The sequence below is a fragment of the Hippichthys cyanospilos genome, chromosome 19, assembly GCF_059441005.1.
Source record: "Hippichthys cyanospilos isolate Australia breed blue-spotted pipefish chromosome 19, RoL_Hcya_1.0, whole genome shotgun sequence".
NCBI classification, from domain to species: Eukaryota; Metazoa; Chordata; class Actinopteri; order Syngnathiformes; family Syngnathidae; genus Hippichthys; species Hippichthys cyanospilos.
Genome location: NC_142387.1, coordinates 7,009,818 through 7,026,249, shown reverse-complemented (window position 1 = coordinate 7,026,249; position 16,432 = coordinate 7,009,818). Strand labels below are relative to the sequence as shown.

Sequence of the window (16,432 nt, the reverse complement as noted above, 5' to 3'; positions counted from 1 at the left end):
AAGGAAATATCCTTTCTGTCTTTTTTTCCTGCCCTCCTGAGACAGATTTATACTTATGAGTACTCTTTTTTTCTTCCTAAAGTTGCTTTGTCTACTACACATTTTAATAAGTATTCCCGAACTTGTCACTTGAGGAGAAAAAAAAAAAGGGGGACTTGACACAAAAAAAAATCATCTGTGAAAGAACTGTACATGTTTAGAAACATCATATTCAAAGTTGTATCCTATTCAGTGATTTTGAATCCCTTAATATGTCCCTCTGTTGTGTGGTTTTAAAATATTCTTGTAATTTTAAGTATTAGACTGAATTTTATGACAAAAATTAAGGGTTGATATACTTAAGTGATTTTGAATGGCTCTCAACCTTGTGAAAAAAAATAAAATAAATGCAGCTACGGTTTTATTATTACATTTCCGACGACTAATACACAGTACTCTCAGAACAGATGTGAAATATGGGATTCCAAAGTTCATGTTAAAGCAAAGAGTGTTGCCCTATGGAGCAATTCCGGAGCAAAAGCTGCTTAACATTTCGATGCTCACCTGAAAGGAATTAGGGGTTTCAATAAACAAAAGAACTGGCTGAATGGAAGAGGGTGAAAAAATGTGAGTTGGACAGAAAGAAAAGTGGTACAAATGTGTAGTTTCCTGCAATATGATACAGTAAATAAAGCTAACAAGATCATGAGAAAGGCTGAAATAGAATATATTGGATTTTTTGATTAGAAACTTGACAAATGATACACAATTCTTTTAGGGATAACTTTGTGGTGCTTTACCAGAGGTACATGAAAGGTTTTAGGCATCATTTTGCAAGCAAAAATAGTTCTCTACTGGAATGAACTTTTTTGTTTTTTTGTTTTTTGTTTTTCTAATACATAAACCCGCTCACACACTGCTCATATGGCCTAAAAAGATTTTAAAAAATAGTTCACTTTGGGCGATGCTTTTCGAAAATTGAAAACTGTGAAAAATACCTCCACTTTAGTCACATTAATTAGACTCACAGGTGGCTGAATCCTGGCTCCGATTATCTCTTGAAGCTGCCGTTTGCCTCAGGGTTCATGCTTTTTCCACCCCGAACTGCAAATGTTTCCAACAAAAACATGACCTCATATAACTGTTTGTGTGGGATTGGTAATAGTAGACTGTATTTGTCTATTGCTGTTACAAAAATTCCCAATGAGGCCTAACTTCCTGCAATAATTATTTTCCATTCATTCTCATTCAGTTTACCTTGAGGAGGTTTATCAACATGCCAACATTTTGCACACTCCAAAAATTTTCACTCCTCAAAATTTCCAGTCACTCCTCTCAACATTACTTGTCCAATTCAAACTATTCAAACTTCACCATGTTCAGATCATTCAAGCCATTTCAATCACAATTCAGACTGAAAAAAATCTCTAAAGACATGAATTAAAAATGTATACTGTATATTTGCATGTCTAGTTTGCAGAATTCAAACCATTTCAACTTCAATTTATTAATGTAATTCAAATTCATTTTCTCTAGATATTGTTTCCATGGTGCAACGTCAGCCTCATACTCATTATGAGATGTTAAAGCCAGTGAAAGTGATATAGGGGAATAAAGCAAAACTATACATTCTATTTTTGTGTTACTTACTGTTTGTTACTTAGTGGGAAGACAAGAGTGTGTTTGATGTTAAGGTATACAAATTAAGTGTGAAGCATTACCAGGGCCAACCAGAGTCCATAATGTCTTGTGAGAACTAAATGAGGTCTCACTGGACTTTAAAAAGGCAACGAAGGAAATTAGGTCCATTGATGTGTGAGTGAGCTTGACAAGCCATGCAGCCTTCCCAGAATCACTTCTAATTCTTGGTCAGCAAACTTTATGGGGCAAACATGGCCATTATTAGCTTGTAGAGCCCACATATCATCCATAAACATCAAAGCTTCCTTTTAAAAAAAATCCATGCTTTATTAAGATTATGTGTAACTCAAATACTTTATTAGTCATGAGAGTAACTCAGGTAAGAAGGTATGCTTTCAAGTTCACTCAGCCCATTCAATCATGGTCAGGATGACAGCAAAGCCAAATAGCCCCTGAGTTGAGATTCGGCCCCCTCATCTCCTTGTCATACCCGTTGACAGGTGCACTATAAAGGGACCGCCTTTGCTTCCTCTTCTTCTGATGTTCTATAGCGTACAATAGACTTTGTAAGGAACAAGCATGCGCTTTTAGCACGAACGCTTGACCAGTTTAGCTGCCAGATCAAGGTTTCATGGTGGGGGGATCTGTATTTTTCTTCAAGAAAGCTAAAAGCATCGCTGGAATGCCAGCTTTCAGGGATATCTAAAAGATATCTGTCTTTCCTCACTGGGAGAGACAGGTCCTGGGAAAAACGCGGAGGAAAACAAATTCTTCACTTCACACTGAGTAAAATGCGTGTTCAGATTAGTAAAATGAGGGTACAGATTACTAAATTTAGGGTACAGATTTCTAAACTGAGAAAACAGGCTCTCGAGATATATTGGAATGTCGTATTATTATGTTGTCATTTTGATGGTGAATTATCTGACAATGTTTTCATTATGAATCCCCCCGCCCCTCGCTGCAACTCCCATCCCCACAACCAAACAAGAGGCTGGAATGTTGGGTTTCCATGACGCTAATGAAGTAAAAGCCTGGCAATGTGTTTCTGGCAGCCTACGAGGAGCTCCTGATCCGCGGCCTCCTTCTCATCAGGCTCAAGGTCTGATCCCGCCATAGCTTTCATTCACCAGGCCTTATTATGCCCTGGAATGTCTCTCACTCCTCTCATAGCGGGGATGTGCTGTGCAAGGGGTAAAGTTGGGACAAATCCCAAAGGAAGAGATCCAGCCCAAATAACACAACCCCCTTCTCCTTTCATATTTTCCCTCCCGTACTTGCTACAACTCCTCCCCTGTCATGCCTAACCATCCTCCCACCAAAAACCATCACACCATGGACAAAGACAGACACACATACTCCAATCCTCCTTTCCTGTGAAAAGCAAAAGGCTGCTGTTGCAATTTATTGTTCCATAAACGCTTCATGTGGTCGAGCCCATGAGGTGGCCCGTCCCACTGTTTGCTAGTGGCCCCAGGGACAATGCTGAGTTTTTCTGCTCTCAAACAAGTCTCTTTTCCAAGCCCTGATTTTCCCTGTGGACTGTGGACAGAAGGATCTTCCCAGAACCTCTCTTTAAACTTAACGTCCTCTCTTTAAAACAAGCTGCCCAATCTAAATTTGTGTGATATGCCTGAAACAGACCCTTCCTTCTGGGAACAAGTTATCTATGTTTTGTGTTTCTCACTGAAAAGCAGTGCTTGGGTTAAATAATCAGTCTTTTTACTTGATTTGGTGCCCTGCTGTGCTGGTCCACACAGCCATAATGTCTTGCTAATTAGCCTCAATTTAGGACGGCCACACATCTGTCATTGAAGATCGCTGCCCATGAGACCTTTTAAAGGAAACCCCTCTATCTTCTGGGCATTCATTGTTTATGGTAGTCCATAATAAACCTCAAGTTTTATGCCTCCTATTCTGGGGATTCAGTTCCATGAATGGGTTATAAAGTTTGTTTCAGGAATGAGCTATTTTGTTTAGTTTCACCACCTTAACTAAGGCTAATTAAGGCTTGAAGCAGTGTAAACTTTGACCCTATGCATATGTATTATTGCGACAGATGGTCTAATGAAACCTAACCTGCAAACACTAATCTATGCATTCTACAAATAAGAAATCCATTATTAATATCGAACCCAACATTAAGAAAAAGCCTATCTGTTTTGGTCTGTTTTATCTTAGCCACAAGCCCACTTCAAAAGATCTTTTTTTTTTTTTTTATGAGTCTACCAGTTAAAACAAAAAGAAGCTTTTGTCATCTACTAGTTTCTCAGCAGTTGAAGAAGCTGTGCATGACAAGTGATGAAGATGAATGAACGTGGTTGCTATGGGGAAGGAGTGTCTAAAGGTCCTGCAGCGAAGCTTTTGGCCAGCGCAAATCACTGGCAGCAAGCCGTACCTTTTTGTGATTATTTTCATTTGAAATTTAAAGAGTCTGGTTGTGGGAATCATGCCAGCTTTTTTATTTACACTGTTAAAGATTTTGTACCGAATTTGAAAGCATTGTTGAATATGTACTTGGGCATCAGCTATGAATTCCTTGTAAAGTTAAATACATTTAAATGTCAATTTGATGTAGCAAAGAAGTATATTGATAGGAATGCACATTTGAATGATTAAAAAAAAATGACAGCTATAAAAAGGAGGGTTTGAATTGGATTTGAATTGGGTTTGAACAAGGAATTGGGTTTGTATTGGATTTGAATTTGGTTTGAACAAGGAAAATTTGTCCACATTAAGCCTCCAGTGGCTGGACACGCCAAGTTATCACGAGAAGTTGCTTGGCTTTAAGTTTCCAGGCCCCAGTAAGAGATGGTAACTACTGGGGCCCAGTTGTTCAAATCTCAGTTATTTTTTAACCACTAAGTCGATTGAACTGACTAACTGATTTCCAACTATTATATTTTTCTTGTAAACCTGGTTTAACCTCTGTGAAGCAACAGACTGAATTCCAAATATTACATTTTTCCTGTAAACCTGGTTTACCCTCTTTGAAATGACTGACTGATTTCCAGCTATTATATTTTTCCTGTAAACCTGGTTTTCCCTCTGATAGGAACGTGTCACATACTCTTTTGTTGGGCTGATTTTCCGGGTCACCTCAGCAAGCATTGTAAATATGTCTACGCAGACCCAGCTGTATTAGCCCCGCCGGTTGCACTAGTTGTTCCACTTTAAAAAGAGAGCTAATGAATAAAAGGAAAAATGGGTGACAGCTAAAGTCGTTCTGATCCCTTTCACCATGAGGAGGTAATCCTGGGGTGATCAAATGTGGCTTTGGCTGTCAGTTGGATGTTGTTGTGTTGGCGGGGGGGTGCAGAAAATGGACTGTAAGCAACCCACACGTAATTGTGCAACTGATTTTGTAGGGTTCTGTGATTTCACAAAAATACCAAGACATGCATTTTTTCTCTGTAGCCTGCAGTACAATATGCAATAAAGGTTCCACAGGCTTTGGGAAATCGGGTTTGTAGACTGCATTACAGTACAGCATAGAGTTGTCAGCTGTTCTTTTTATACAGACATGAGCTTTGTTCCGTTATCTTGCTGACTTCATTGCAGAACATCAATTCCCACCCTTACAGGCTGTGCTGTTAGGCATCTTACCTCATCATTTCTGTTTAAAAAGGGGCTTCTGATTAACAGACTTGCAAACTTGTAATTGTAGTAAGGTCACAATAGGTCGTGGGTGTTTATGCACTTGGCTTTCAGGTATGAGTTTTCCATGTAGGTTACTGAGCGCAGTGCAATCCCACTGCCAGCTTTTCTTTATGGCCTTGTTGCCTAGACAGACCATTGACTGCTTTAGTGTTGACCACAACTGCTGTGAATGGATGGCAGTCGTCTAACATGGCTGCCATGGCCACCTTTTAAACCAGCAAAGCCGGAATGTTATGTCGTGATCCTGTTGGCAGTATGGGTACACCATTTGTTTATTGGATGGGAGATTTGTAATTATCTGGGCTCTGATCAATTTTTGGGGGGGAATCCCAGTCATCAGTTTTTTGTAATGGTTCCTGGTTCGCAAATATGTTATTAAGGCTTTTACTCGTTCTGCAGACATGGTGCACCACGGCTTGAATGAGTGAGTCCTTGTTTTGCAATGCATTACCAGCGTACCCCCACATTGCTTTTAACGCTATTTAAATCCAATGTAATTTACATGCCTTGCATTAAAATTGCCAACTTTGTGACTTCACAGAGCATCAATCGAGCCTCCACAGAGCAGTTCACGAACGTCTCGGGGAGATGCTGGCAGTCTTGACGACTGTCATCAGCAAACACCAGAGCCTCAACTCAGTTGATATCCTGAGTTCAGCTGGAACCGTCATCACTGCAGTGAAAGGTATGTGTGTTATATCTTTGTTGCACCAAGTTCTAATACTTTATTTCTGGACTATTAGTCCCCAATATGTAAGGTACAGTGTCAATAACCTGTTTTTTTAAGATTTTTTTAAAATTTAAGTATTATAATTGTTCCTTGCGGCCTAGATAAACCAATCCGACTAGGTGTTGGCCGAATTGTGGGTACGTTATGCTATAAAAATGATGAAAATTACATGACTATAACTACCTTTCATACCCCTCCATGCCATCAACGGGATAAAAAAAAAAAAAAAAAAAAAACCAGCAATGTTTACTGCTCTGTTTTGTGCTCACTATGAACTCCCAAGTGAAGCAAACCCTTTCATTCCTGTTTTCACCCAGTGCGCTCATTTGCTAGCTAACAACTAGAGTAATCAAATGTAGGGAAGGTCCAATGATGATTCAACATGTTGAATACACTGAAAATGCTCCCCCAATGTCGTGCCAATTGCCTCAACGATTGGACAGGGTTGTCTTAACAAATCAAACTGTACATATTAATGTCTAGACTCTTACCGACTTCTGACATCGGATTGGTGCGGATCTAGGCCTTTATAGTCCGAAAAATATAGTGACTTAAGCCACAAATAGGTCACTCTCCTTTTCTCTATATACTCTATATTCTCAATATATTATGTAGTTTGTGATTATTACGGTACTTTTTGCGTTCAAAAAGTGCGATAATTTGGAAACACAAGGAAATAGCACTTCCAGCTAACAATATCAAGTGAAGCTATGTTTAGCCTGAAATTGATTTGGGGTGTTATTAAGGCATTTCCCATCACCTGATGGGTTTACATGCCAACAGGAAGTTAACATGCGCCTTTGTCTTGCGGCAACCCGGTTTTGGGTTTTAACATGTTCTTCATGTTGCCACTATGATTCACATATCAGATTTACAGTTAACATACCAACTTACACCAAATTTAGTATATGTGCAAGAAGATAAAATGTGTGATAGAAGGTATCTTTCTCATTCTGGATCTGCCAGAGGGAAATCCACTGAGCGATCCTTTTTCCATCCTTTGTTCTCTCAAATATCGTCTGGCAAACTTAATTCTTCACATGACCAAAACCTTGAAATACCTGATTCCATTTGCTTAAATTAAAAAAAAAAATGTAAATAGAACTTCCTTAACGTGACTTCTTGGAAAAACTCTATTTAAATAAAGATGACATATTGAATTGAATAAAGCTTGAATTATCATAAAACTTGGACAGATGAAGGAGAAGATGGACATAAGGAACTCTATACATCTTCAATTACTCATGTTTAAGTATGAATAACCATTTGTCTTATCCGTAGTTTGCTGCAGGATACGTACATACAGTATTGCCTGCTGCAGATTCTACTCCCGGGAGGGCTAAAAAAATTGTATTAAACTGGGGTAAAATAAGATGTTAACTGAAAGTAACATACAAAATACAGACACCAATTCTAAAAATCTTGAGAGGTATCATTTAAATGATAATTTTATTTAAAATTTACAGGATATGTGTAACGTACCATTAGATAATGGCAATCCCTTTTTTTGTTTTTGTTTTCTGTAGGGTGCACTACATTTACAAATTACAAAACACGCTTAATTTTGTAATATTCAACTTATTTTTTTCCTGTTTTCCCTCTTATTTACCTCTTTCTTTTTAGAGCATAAACATTTGACATATTTTTTTCAGAATTCTGTTTTGTTTTTTTGTTTTTTACTAAGCCTGGTTTGAAAGAAGAAGGCATCATTTGGTTGCCTCGTGTTAGTGTTTATGGTAATAATAAAAAAAAAAAAAAGAATACTGCACGGATACCTGGATTCAACTGAATTGTGCGAGTGTTGTGCTTTTCCACTGAAACAATACCATTTTTTCACAATGATGTAACTTCCGCATTTGGACCAGTGGTTGGGGCCTGTGCGAGTACTGCCATTGTATTCCAACAAGGCTCAGGATGTCCTGTCGAGGGGTTAGGGGTTGGATACAAGCAGAGGCAATGTAAGAGCATAAGTGAGTTGCGTGCTTTCAATGGTGACGACGCGCTGTTCCCAGGACCCCACAGATCGTTCGTCATTCCAAGAGAATTGTCAGGCCTCATCCACAAATCAGAGCAAACTTTTTTCACCTTGAGATTTTTTTTTTTTTTTTTAAATACTGAACTATGTTGAGGATAATACGACCCGTGCAAAATGGGAAGGACGCGCAAGCTATCTAATTCAATGATCGGCGCAATTTATCAACATAGGACTGCCTATTGAACAGAATCAAAGTTGAGAACTCCAATATCGATCAGGTAGGTATTTATAGCTTTTTTGAGCACATTTGTCTTTGATAAAGCTTGCTGAGCTCCTTCTTGCGATGGTTGGGTGTCACAGTGTCTGAAGCTTCTTTGCAGGTTTCAGAAACCATTTTAATTGTCAGTTTATAAATGATTAGATTTTGGGGGGGTACGTCACTCAGTGACCATATTTTTTCTGCTTCAAATTGAGTAATTAGAGAAACCTCTAAAAAGAATATGGAAATGTACCAATCGCTTATGGGAAATTGTTTAGTTTTCGTCTTGAACGCTAGAAATATCCATTGTTCCAATGAAAGGAAAGACAGAAATTCCTCAAGCAAGAGGCAGTTACATCACTGATTTATTGGGGTTGCTTTCTGAACATCCAGTTTATTTTTTTCTCTGCACAGTCAGAACAGGAAGGTTATTGTGGTCTGATTACAACCATATTTACAGTGGTGTTTTTCCCCTATTCTGTCTTCAGTCATCAACGTGTTTTGACTTGAGCAGGAAACTACTGGATTTCCCGATTACGACCCATTTATATACAGTTGGTCTTTGCTTGCCCTTTCAGCGTCAACATACAATGTTGTTTTGGATGCTTCTGGTGGACTTCACAATTTGTTTGCTCAGAACTGTGATTTGAAACAGCAACTTACAACCTCTACTGTACACATTATTTTGTATACAATGGTGGTGACTCACGCAAGAAAATTAAAGCGGATCAGTGGAAACTATACAGGAAATCGGCAATGTGCTGAATATAATCTCACCTCATTTCTATTTTATAGAAGTGAATTTTGAGGAGGTGAACGAAGAGAACAAGGATTGTCTTCTGAGTGACGTCTACACTGCAATTGACAAATTGGCATTCACCGTTGGCAATGTGTAGGTATCATTGATGATGATTCCGCATACCAAGGTATTGTGGGTTTTTCTGCCCAAAATGTATTCACATTTTAAAACGTAACATTTTTTTCACAGAGTGTCTGACTTCCTTATGGGAGATGTAGAGAATGGATCAGCGTTAGGGCTCCCCCTAACTAAGACGAGCAGGGTAAGTGGTGTACAAAATAATCTAGTAAGTAGAAGGGCCTGACAGATTAATCAGATGGCCTATTATATCGGCCGATGATTGCCCTTCAAGCATCGGGCCAAATATAATCGACCATATGTTTTCTTAGCTGATTATTTTTACTTTTATATACCCAGCAATTATATATACAAGTAACATTGGTGTCATTTTTACACATGAAACCAAACTATCACTCTTTATCTTTTAATACATACAGTAAAATGTTTTGCTAATACAACCACTTTTTTGTTTTTTGTTTTTGTTTTTTACAAGCAATGCTTTGGTGAGCAATGTGAGGCTACCAATTGGCCTGGATGTCTCTATTTTATCCACAACCTCAAGTCACAATTCATTAAATATGAAACGTATTCAACTACTAGTAACCCAAATGCATATGACAAGAATTAATGTCCTATTGCATTGCTTTTTACTAATAGACATCAAGCCAGCCTGTCTCATTGACACCATTGAAAAGGGAGGGACGCGGTAAAACGATTAAACAGTTTTAGATTAAACAGTTAATCAGGATCTTTTTTTCTGCGAAAAAACATAACCAGCCTAAAGAAATACATATCAATCAAGCCTGTTAATGGTTAATAGTGACTGTCACCTGCAACCACATGTTTAGAATGATTGCTGTACAATAGGCATCCAATAAAATGAATGTTGGTTATCTGTACGAGGTTAGTGCATTTATAGGTCCATTACAACCAGGATGTGCCCTCCTGGCCTGAATTGTCAAGGAAAATGATTTAAATGATTGACCAGCACAGTAGAGTTTATTGGTTCATAGAGTTCACAGTGCCTGAATGTTGGTCTTTAACAACACTAAATGATATAATGATGCTATGTGTTGCCTTGCAACCCAACTGTGTATATGAATATTGTAAGTTGGTTGTTCTAAAACATTGTTTTCTTATGTTGTTGTTCTTTTTTTTTTATCTGGTGTCAGTCTTTTGACAACCTGCCTGTGGAATCTGGAGGATCCGGCTCTGAGAAAGATGATCCGCCAGGTAAGACAGCTCTCCTTAACCTAATGTATTTTGCTTTTGCACAATAACATTTAGGCTGAGAAAGCTTTTTTTTTTAAATATATTTTGATTTATTGCTTATTGTAGTTTGCACTTGAGATGCAGCTGTGTGGCTCGAATGGTGGATGACTAATTAATCCATGCATTACACAGTTAGCTGTAATTATCTTTAAATGGTTTTAGCCTGTATGCCTCTGACTCAAGGTCAGTGTGGGCTATGCCTGTTAGTTCACAGTCGACAGATATGGCTAAACGCATGTGTCTGAAGTGTTGAGAAGGAGCTTTAGCAGTCATCCATAAGTCCATCTTTTACAACCTCCCTCGTGCAGTTCCTGTGATTGTCACAGGACTGCCATTTCGTGTCGAAGAGGTGGATAGGACGCTGCAGCAGCAGGACAAAGGGGTGGAGTCAGCACTTCGCTACGCCAAGGCCTGGTCCAAGTACACCAAAGAAGTGCTGGGGTGGGTGGAGAAGCGTCTCAATATGGGTGAGTCAAGGAAGGATTGTGGTTTGGACAGGTTATTATGAGTGTTTCATGTTCCCACAGCCTCACAGAACCCCAAATGTGCCTCTGTTGAGTGATAGTTAGTATGATGGGCACTGTATATACCGTAGATAGCCAGCCCATAAACATTTTAAGGTAGTCATATGGTTGGATCTCTATCTTTATGGTGTGTCTTTATCTTTAGCTTCATCTTCCTATTTTGCAAACTGCTGGTCTTAAAATGCAAGAGTAGCTCAGAGTTCTAAGAGAATATACAGTAGGTTATACCTTTCATTATTTGATTTTAGGGTATGTTCAAAAAAATGAACTTTTAAAACCAATTTCTCCATAAAGAAAATCATGCAATCATACTGCACATAATTTCATTACAAATAAATCATGCCTATTCATAAGAGCAAAATTTAGACACATGTATATGGTTCTCTGTGAACATATACCATTATAATATGAAAAGGTGCAGTCTAAATAAACACTTGAGTTATAAGCCAAGCCAGGTTATAAGGTGCACATAGCACGTAATTTCCTTTACATGTACAAATCGTATATATTCGTAGGAGCATGTAATCTCATTGGACGGTTCTATTTTTTTAATATTTCCATATATTGTGTGGGTTACAAAGAGAATACTGCATATAATAAAGAACAAAATTTAGTCATAGGTTGACAGTTCTCTATGAATATTTACCAGTGATTTACCTTATTATCTAAATCATAAGGCACCGTTTAAATGAACAGGTCTTTTTTCCTTATTTAGAGCACACTGGATTATAAGCTACATTGGGTTTTATGGTGCATACTGCACATAGAGGGAAAGTGCAGCAAACAGTTTCATACTTTCAGACCATAAGATGAACGTAATAAGCAAATCATTTGATTTTGAGACAACAAACCTAAGAGCCCATATATAAGGTGCACCTAATCATCAGATGCCTGTTGATTCTTGAGATAATTAAAGTATTTCAAGTGTGCCTTGTTGTCCAAAAAATGTGGCACGTTGGGATTGTTCTATCATGACACCCTGCACTATATTTTTTTTCGGATTTTACAAATCGCATCCTGACAGCATGTGTTGTGATTGGACCCCCAAAAAAGGTAGAGCAATTTGTGATCATTTTTTCCCACCGTTACCTTAACTGGGCTGCATTCAGGTTTATCATTCAAGGCTGGGAATGCAGCGTGTGAACTTTTATTCTGTGAGGTAGTTAATGAATGGTTTCACTGTCATACTTAGTCATTCTTCCGGTCAGCATGGTGACACAGGGCCCTCTGTGAAGTGGTACAATGCATTTGTTATCGGAAAAAACGACAAAATGTTTATTTAACACATCCTCTGTGGCTAATGGTTTATTTGATGATGAATGACTCAAGGACATTTCTTTCCTTTATTTTAAGTAAACGTCTCCATTGTCTTTCCTGTTTGTCTGTGCCATTTTTACAAGCATTTTTAACTTTACAGTTGCCAAATAAAGAGCCAGGTGATAATCTATTATTGTCACAGTATATTGGATTTATTTACAGATATCGAGTTGGCAAAGAGCTACAACAAAATGGCTGAATCTGCAAAGACTCTTGCCAGTCAACAGGTGATTCAAGAATTTCCATCTATTTTTAGATGCATTTTGTCTGTTTTACCAACACCTCTTGTCTGTTCTTTCGATCAAGGAATTCATGCCTTTCCGTGAAATCTACATGGCTGCTTTCAAAAATGATATTGAATACAGCAAGCTTGTACTTAACACCACAGCAGTGCTCCAAAGCAACAAATTTATGCAGGTAATTTCACAAAGCCTGTTCAATATCTTGACTGTAGGTGAATAACGGACACTATACTAACATAGAGTGTTTTTATGTATTAATTTATTTTTAATCTAGCCTCTGATTACGCGAAAAAACGAATTGGACAAACTACGAAAAGAGATGAAGGAGCAGTGGCAGAGAGAACAAAAGAAAATGGTAAGTCTGTTGACGTTTATGTGGGCATTCTGGTAAATATGTGACTTCTGTGAATATTAACCCATTCAATCCCAAAGACACATTTTGACATTTTGATTTTTTTTCAAGAGTCCAGACATCCCTGTTTAAGTAAGTGATTACCTTCTTTAGGTACTTAAGTACTTAAAAGTTTTTAAGAGGCTTAAAATGTTAATTATTTAATGTATAAAGTAAGTGATTGCCGTATTTTCCACACTATAAGGCGCACCTAAAAGCCTTTTTTTTTTTTTTTTTTTAAAAAAAAGCTGATCATGCGCCTTATAATCAGGTGCGCCTTATATATGGATTAATATCGAGATTGGGATTTGTAGATGGGGAATGAACTGATAAAGTAAGCTTTACCTGTTTCTTTTGTGTGTTTACAGTTGAGCAAGGTTGGTCATATTGACACTGAGTTATTATGCTATTGAGAGTTTAGAGTTATTATTTGAGTTGTTATTGTTATCACTTTGAGTATTACTCTATTGTGATTGAAAAAGTTTTAAAATATGTCATTAATTGAGGGTGCACTTTATACTGTAATCCAGTGCGCCTTATAGTCCGGAAAATAAGGTACTTTAATGTGCAATCCATATATTACCAGCCACTTTTAGACATCCTTCAGCCAAACAATTAAAAAAAAACACACACACAAAAATAAGTAAATGGGATTGAATGGCCGGACTTCTAAAAAACATAAAAATGTGTCTTTAGGATTGAATGAGTCAAGCACACAAAATAATTAAAGTGATTTTTTTTTTAAATTAGTACTGCGACTGTTCTTTATGTTTTGACGCAAATGTTCTTTGCATTAAAAGCATGAGGCCGACAGCGCTCTGAAAAAGGCTCGGATGCTGCAGGATCAGCGTCAAGAGGAGTACGAAAAAGCCAAGGGATCTACCAGCCGCTTGGAGGGGGAGCAGATCGGAGGAGTCGCCGGACCAACGGCTGCAAAACAACTAGAAAAGCGGCGCAGGTTGGAAGAGGAGGCCTACCAAAAGGTTGGTTAAGTAGATGAATTTGTCATCACCCTCTTAAGCGTTTTTCAAATTTGAAGTGAGAATCTTTCATCTTCCTTCTTTTGCAGGCTGAGGAAGCAAAGGCACACTGCGAAGCTTGTCAGAATGATGTTGTGGAAAAAAGAGTCGATCTGGCCAAAACTAAGAGTGACATCATCACTCAGCTCCGAAAGATGGTCTTCCAATGTGACCTTACTCTTAAAGCTGTACGTGCAAATGTTTCTTTATTCAACTATGTTTATTTTGACATGTTGAAAATAGTATCGGCGCCTGATAAGTATTCTGACTGACATTCTCTGTTCAAGGTCACAGTCAATTGGTTCCAGCTTCAGCAAGCCCAGGTTGTTTCACTTCCAGTCAACCACCAGAGTCTTTGTGAAAATGCCAAACTGTATGAGCCTGGGCAACGTTATATTGAATATGTCCGGAGGTTACCTCCTGAGTACTTGGAGTCATCTTTTCCATCAAGCACAGGGTAAAATCATTGTATCATTTCAGTAACAGTTGCAAAATTTTTCATTCTTATATTCCATTTTACTGGTGTTGTTTTCATTTAAATTTCCCTCACAGCATCGATGTCAGCACTTTTTCTGTTTGAGTGTTCTTTCTGAACTTTGTAGCATTTGGTGGTAAAATGATCTTATCTAGAATAATTGCAAAAGGACTGGGCTAGCCGGTGCTTCCTGTGGAAATAACCCGCTATTTTAGGAGATGGACTGTTTTTGAGGAGAGAAAAGTAAAATATTCTTTTCAACCATCGTGCAATTTTTTTTTTAAGTTGTGGTCTTATTAAGTTTACCATTGTTGAATGTTGAAATTCAATCTAAGCGTCTATATTTATCCTTCTTTATGGTGGAATGTGCAATTAACTTAACACTGGGTTGAAAGTTTAGCCCATATTAGGATGTCTAATCTGATCAGTTACTCACTGTGACTTATTGTAATGTGTTTTTGTGTTTTTCATGTTATTTTGTTTTAAATGTAGTGACTTTTCAGGAATGCTAATTTAACATATAAATTGTAGTTATGCATTTATCAATGCATAATGGTATTTATTGTATATTTATTTTAAAATATCTGTAATGTTTTGTTACTATTTTTATGTAATTAATGGTTAAGTATTAATGTAAATCAATTTATGTACTATATTTTCTAATCTTCCTTTTTAAAATGTTCATGTATAGTAGTGTTTTTTTAACAATTAAGTATAGTAAGGTTTATTTGGGAAAAAAATTGATTCAACCCTTTGCTTTTCTTAACCCGTTTTAACTCAGTCTTCTTCCTTTATCATGGTAAAAACGATACAACTTTCAATGTTTTATGGTAAAAACAATACAACTTTCAATGTGTGGTCATTTCTACCAGAATGCCTCATAACCAGCACAAAATAATTTGCAGTCACTCTTCCCATAGTAACCTATCACAAGGATCGATGCCATCTGACCTCCTTGGTACTGACGAGAATGATGGGTCCAACGTCACTCACCAATCTAAGATTGCAGAGCGGCGTTCCAGCAGCAGTACTGCTGACAACCTAGGTATTGTACATTCTGCAGATCAGGTTTTATTGAAATTCATGGATTTAAACAGGTTAGACACGTTGAAGTTAAAAACAATTCTTAAAAATCACATGAAGTCTGCCCTTTGGGAAGTAATCAACATCACTCACGTCGGAACAATCTTTTTCATGCAGCACTTCGGATTCGTTCTTGGAATTCGAGTCAGGGTGGTGGAATGTGCAGCGACTCGGAAAGTGTAGGAGGGAGCAGCGAGTCCCGATCCATGGATTCGCCCACTGCGAGTCCAGGTGAAGCGACCCAGACATTTATTTTCCTGATGGCATCAAAAGGATGATAAATACTTATTTTTAATAAGAAGTTATTGGGATTAAAGATTATTAAACTACCCCAATAAAAGTAAAATGATAAAGGTACATTATTTAGAAATATGATCCCTAATAGGATTACTTTTGTAAGTTCAACTGTAAGTAAAAGAAAATTGGCCAGAATTGGTTTGATCTAGTTACATATGGTGTCTTGTTTTGCTATTCAGGAGATTTTAAAAGAAGATTACCCAGATCCCCCTCTACTGGCACCATGTCATCTGCCGATGACCTAGATGAGCCCCAATCTCCATCTGATAATGGTGTGTCAAGCAAAACAGTTGCAAATTTTGATTTAGTCACATTTTTATGCACAGTATTCAGTTATATTTTTCCCATTTCAGGTCTAAGTGATCTTTTAATCGAGGCCGCCAGTTCTCCACGTCCTTTCCGAAACACACAGATGTCCAAAGCTGCACAAACGCACAAGCTGAGAAAACTTCGAGCGCTCTCCAAATGTCGAGAGTGTGATGGGTTGGTGGTGTTTCAAGGAGCAGAGTGCGAGGAGGTAAACTTTTCTTTTCCATCTAATGAATAATGTAAAAGCAAATTCAAACATGAACAGCTAGCTTTTGGACTCCTGAGTGTGGATAGTGTTCCAGTTGATCTTTGCCAAAGGTTCGCAATAGCACTTCTATTGATGAAAAAAAAGAATGACCACCCTTGAACTCATTAGAATATCCAAAGAAAAAGTTAAGAA

The 16,432-nt window shown here is 37.8% G+C and overlaps 1 protein-coding gene across 3 annotated transcripts in view; it reads left to right on the top strand.

The window, feature by feature from the left end:
- arhgap29a (Rho GTPase activating protein 29a) overlaps positions 1-16,432 on the top strand; it is a 30,502-nt gene that overhangs the window by 7,759 nt on the left and 6,311 nt on the right. Inside the window, exons 3-17 of one of the 3 annotated variants that reach the window (XM_088402446.1) lie at positions 5,822-5,965; positions 9,040-9,136; positions 9,233-9,305; positions 10,276-10,336; positions 10,702-10,842; positions 12,379-12,443; positions 12,523-12,633; positions 12,733-12,813; positions 13,650-13,832; positions 13,919-14,056; positions 14,156-14,325; positions 15,264-15,388; positions 15,544-15,657; positions 15,903-15,995; positions 16,077-16,240. In XM_088402446.1, the coding sequence (XP_088258572.1) occupies positions 5,822-5,965; positions 9,040-9,136; positions 9,233-9,305; positions 10,276-10,336; positions 10,702-10,842; positions 12,379-12,443; positions 12,523-12,633; positions 12,733-12,813; positions 13,650-13,832; positions 13,919-14,056; positions 14,156-14,325; positions 15,264-15,388; positions 15,544-15,657; positions 15,903-15,995; positions 16,077-16,240 (1,760 nt within the window). Of the gene's footprint in view, positions 1-5,821; positions 5,966-7,998; positions 8,264-9,039; positions 9,137-9,232; positions 9,306-10,275; positions 10,337-10,683; positions 10,843-12,378; positions 12,444-12,522; positions 12,634-12,732; positions 12,814-13,649; positions 13,833-13,918; positions 14,057-14,155; positions 14,326-15,263; positions 15,389-15,543; positions 15,658-15,902; positions 15,996-16,076; positions 16,241-16,432 lie in introns of those variants that run through there. The other 2 variants (XM_088402445.1, XM_088402447.1) reach the window with 2 other exon arrangements.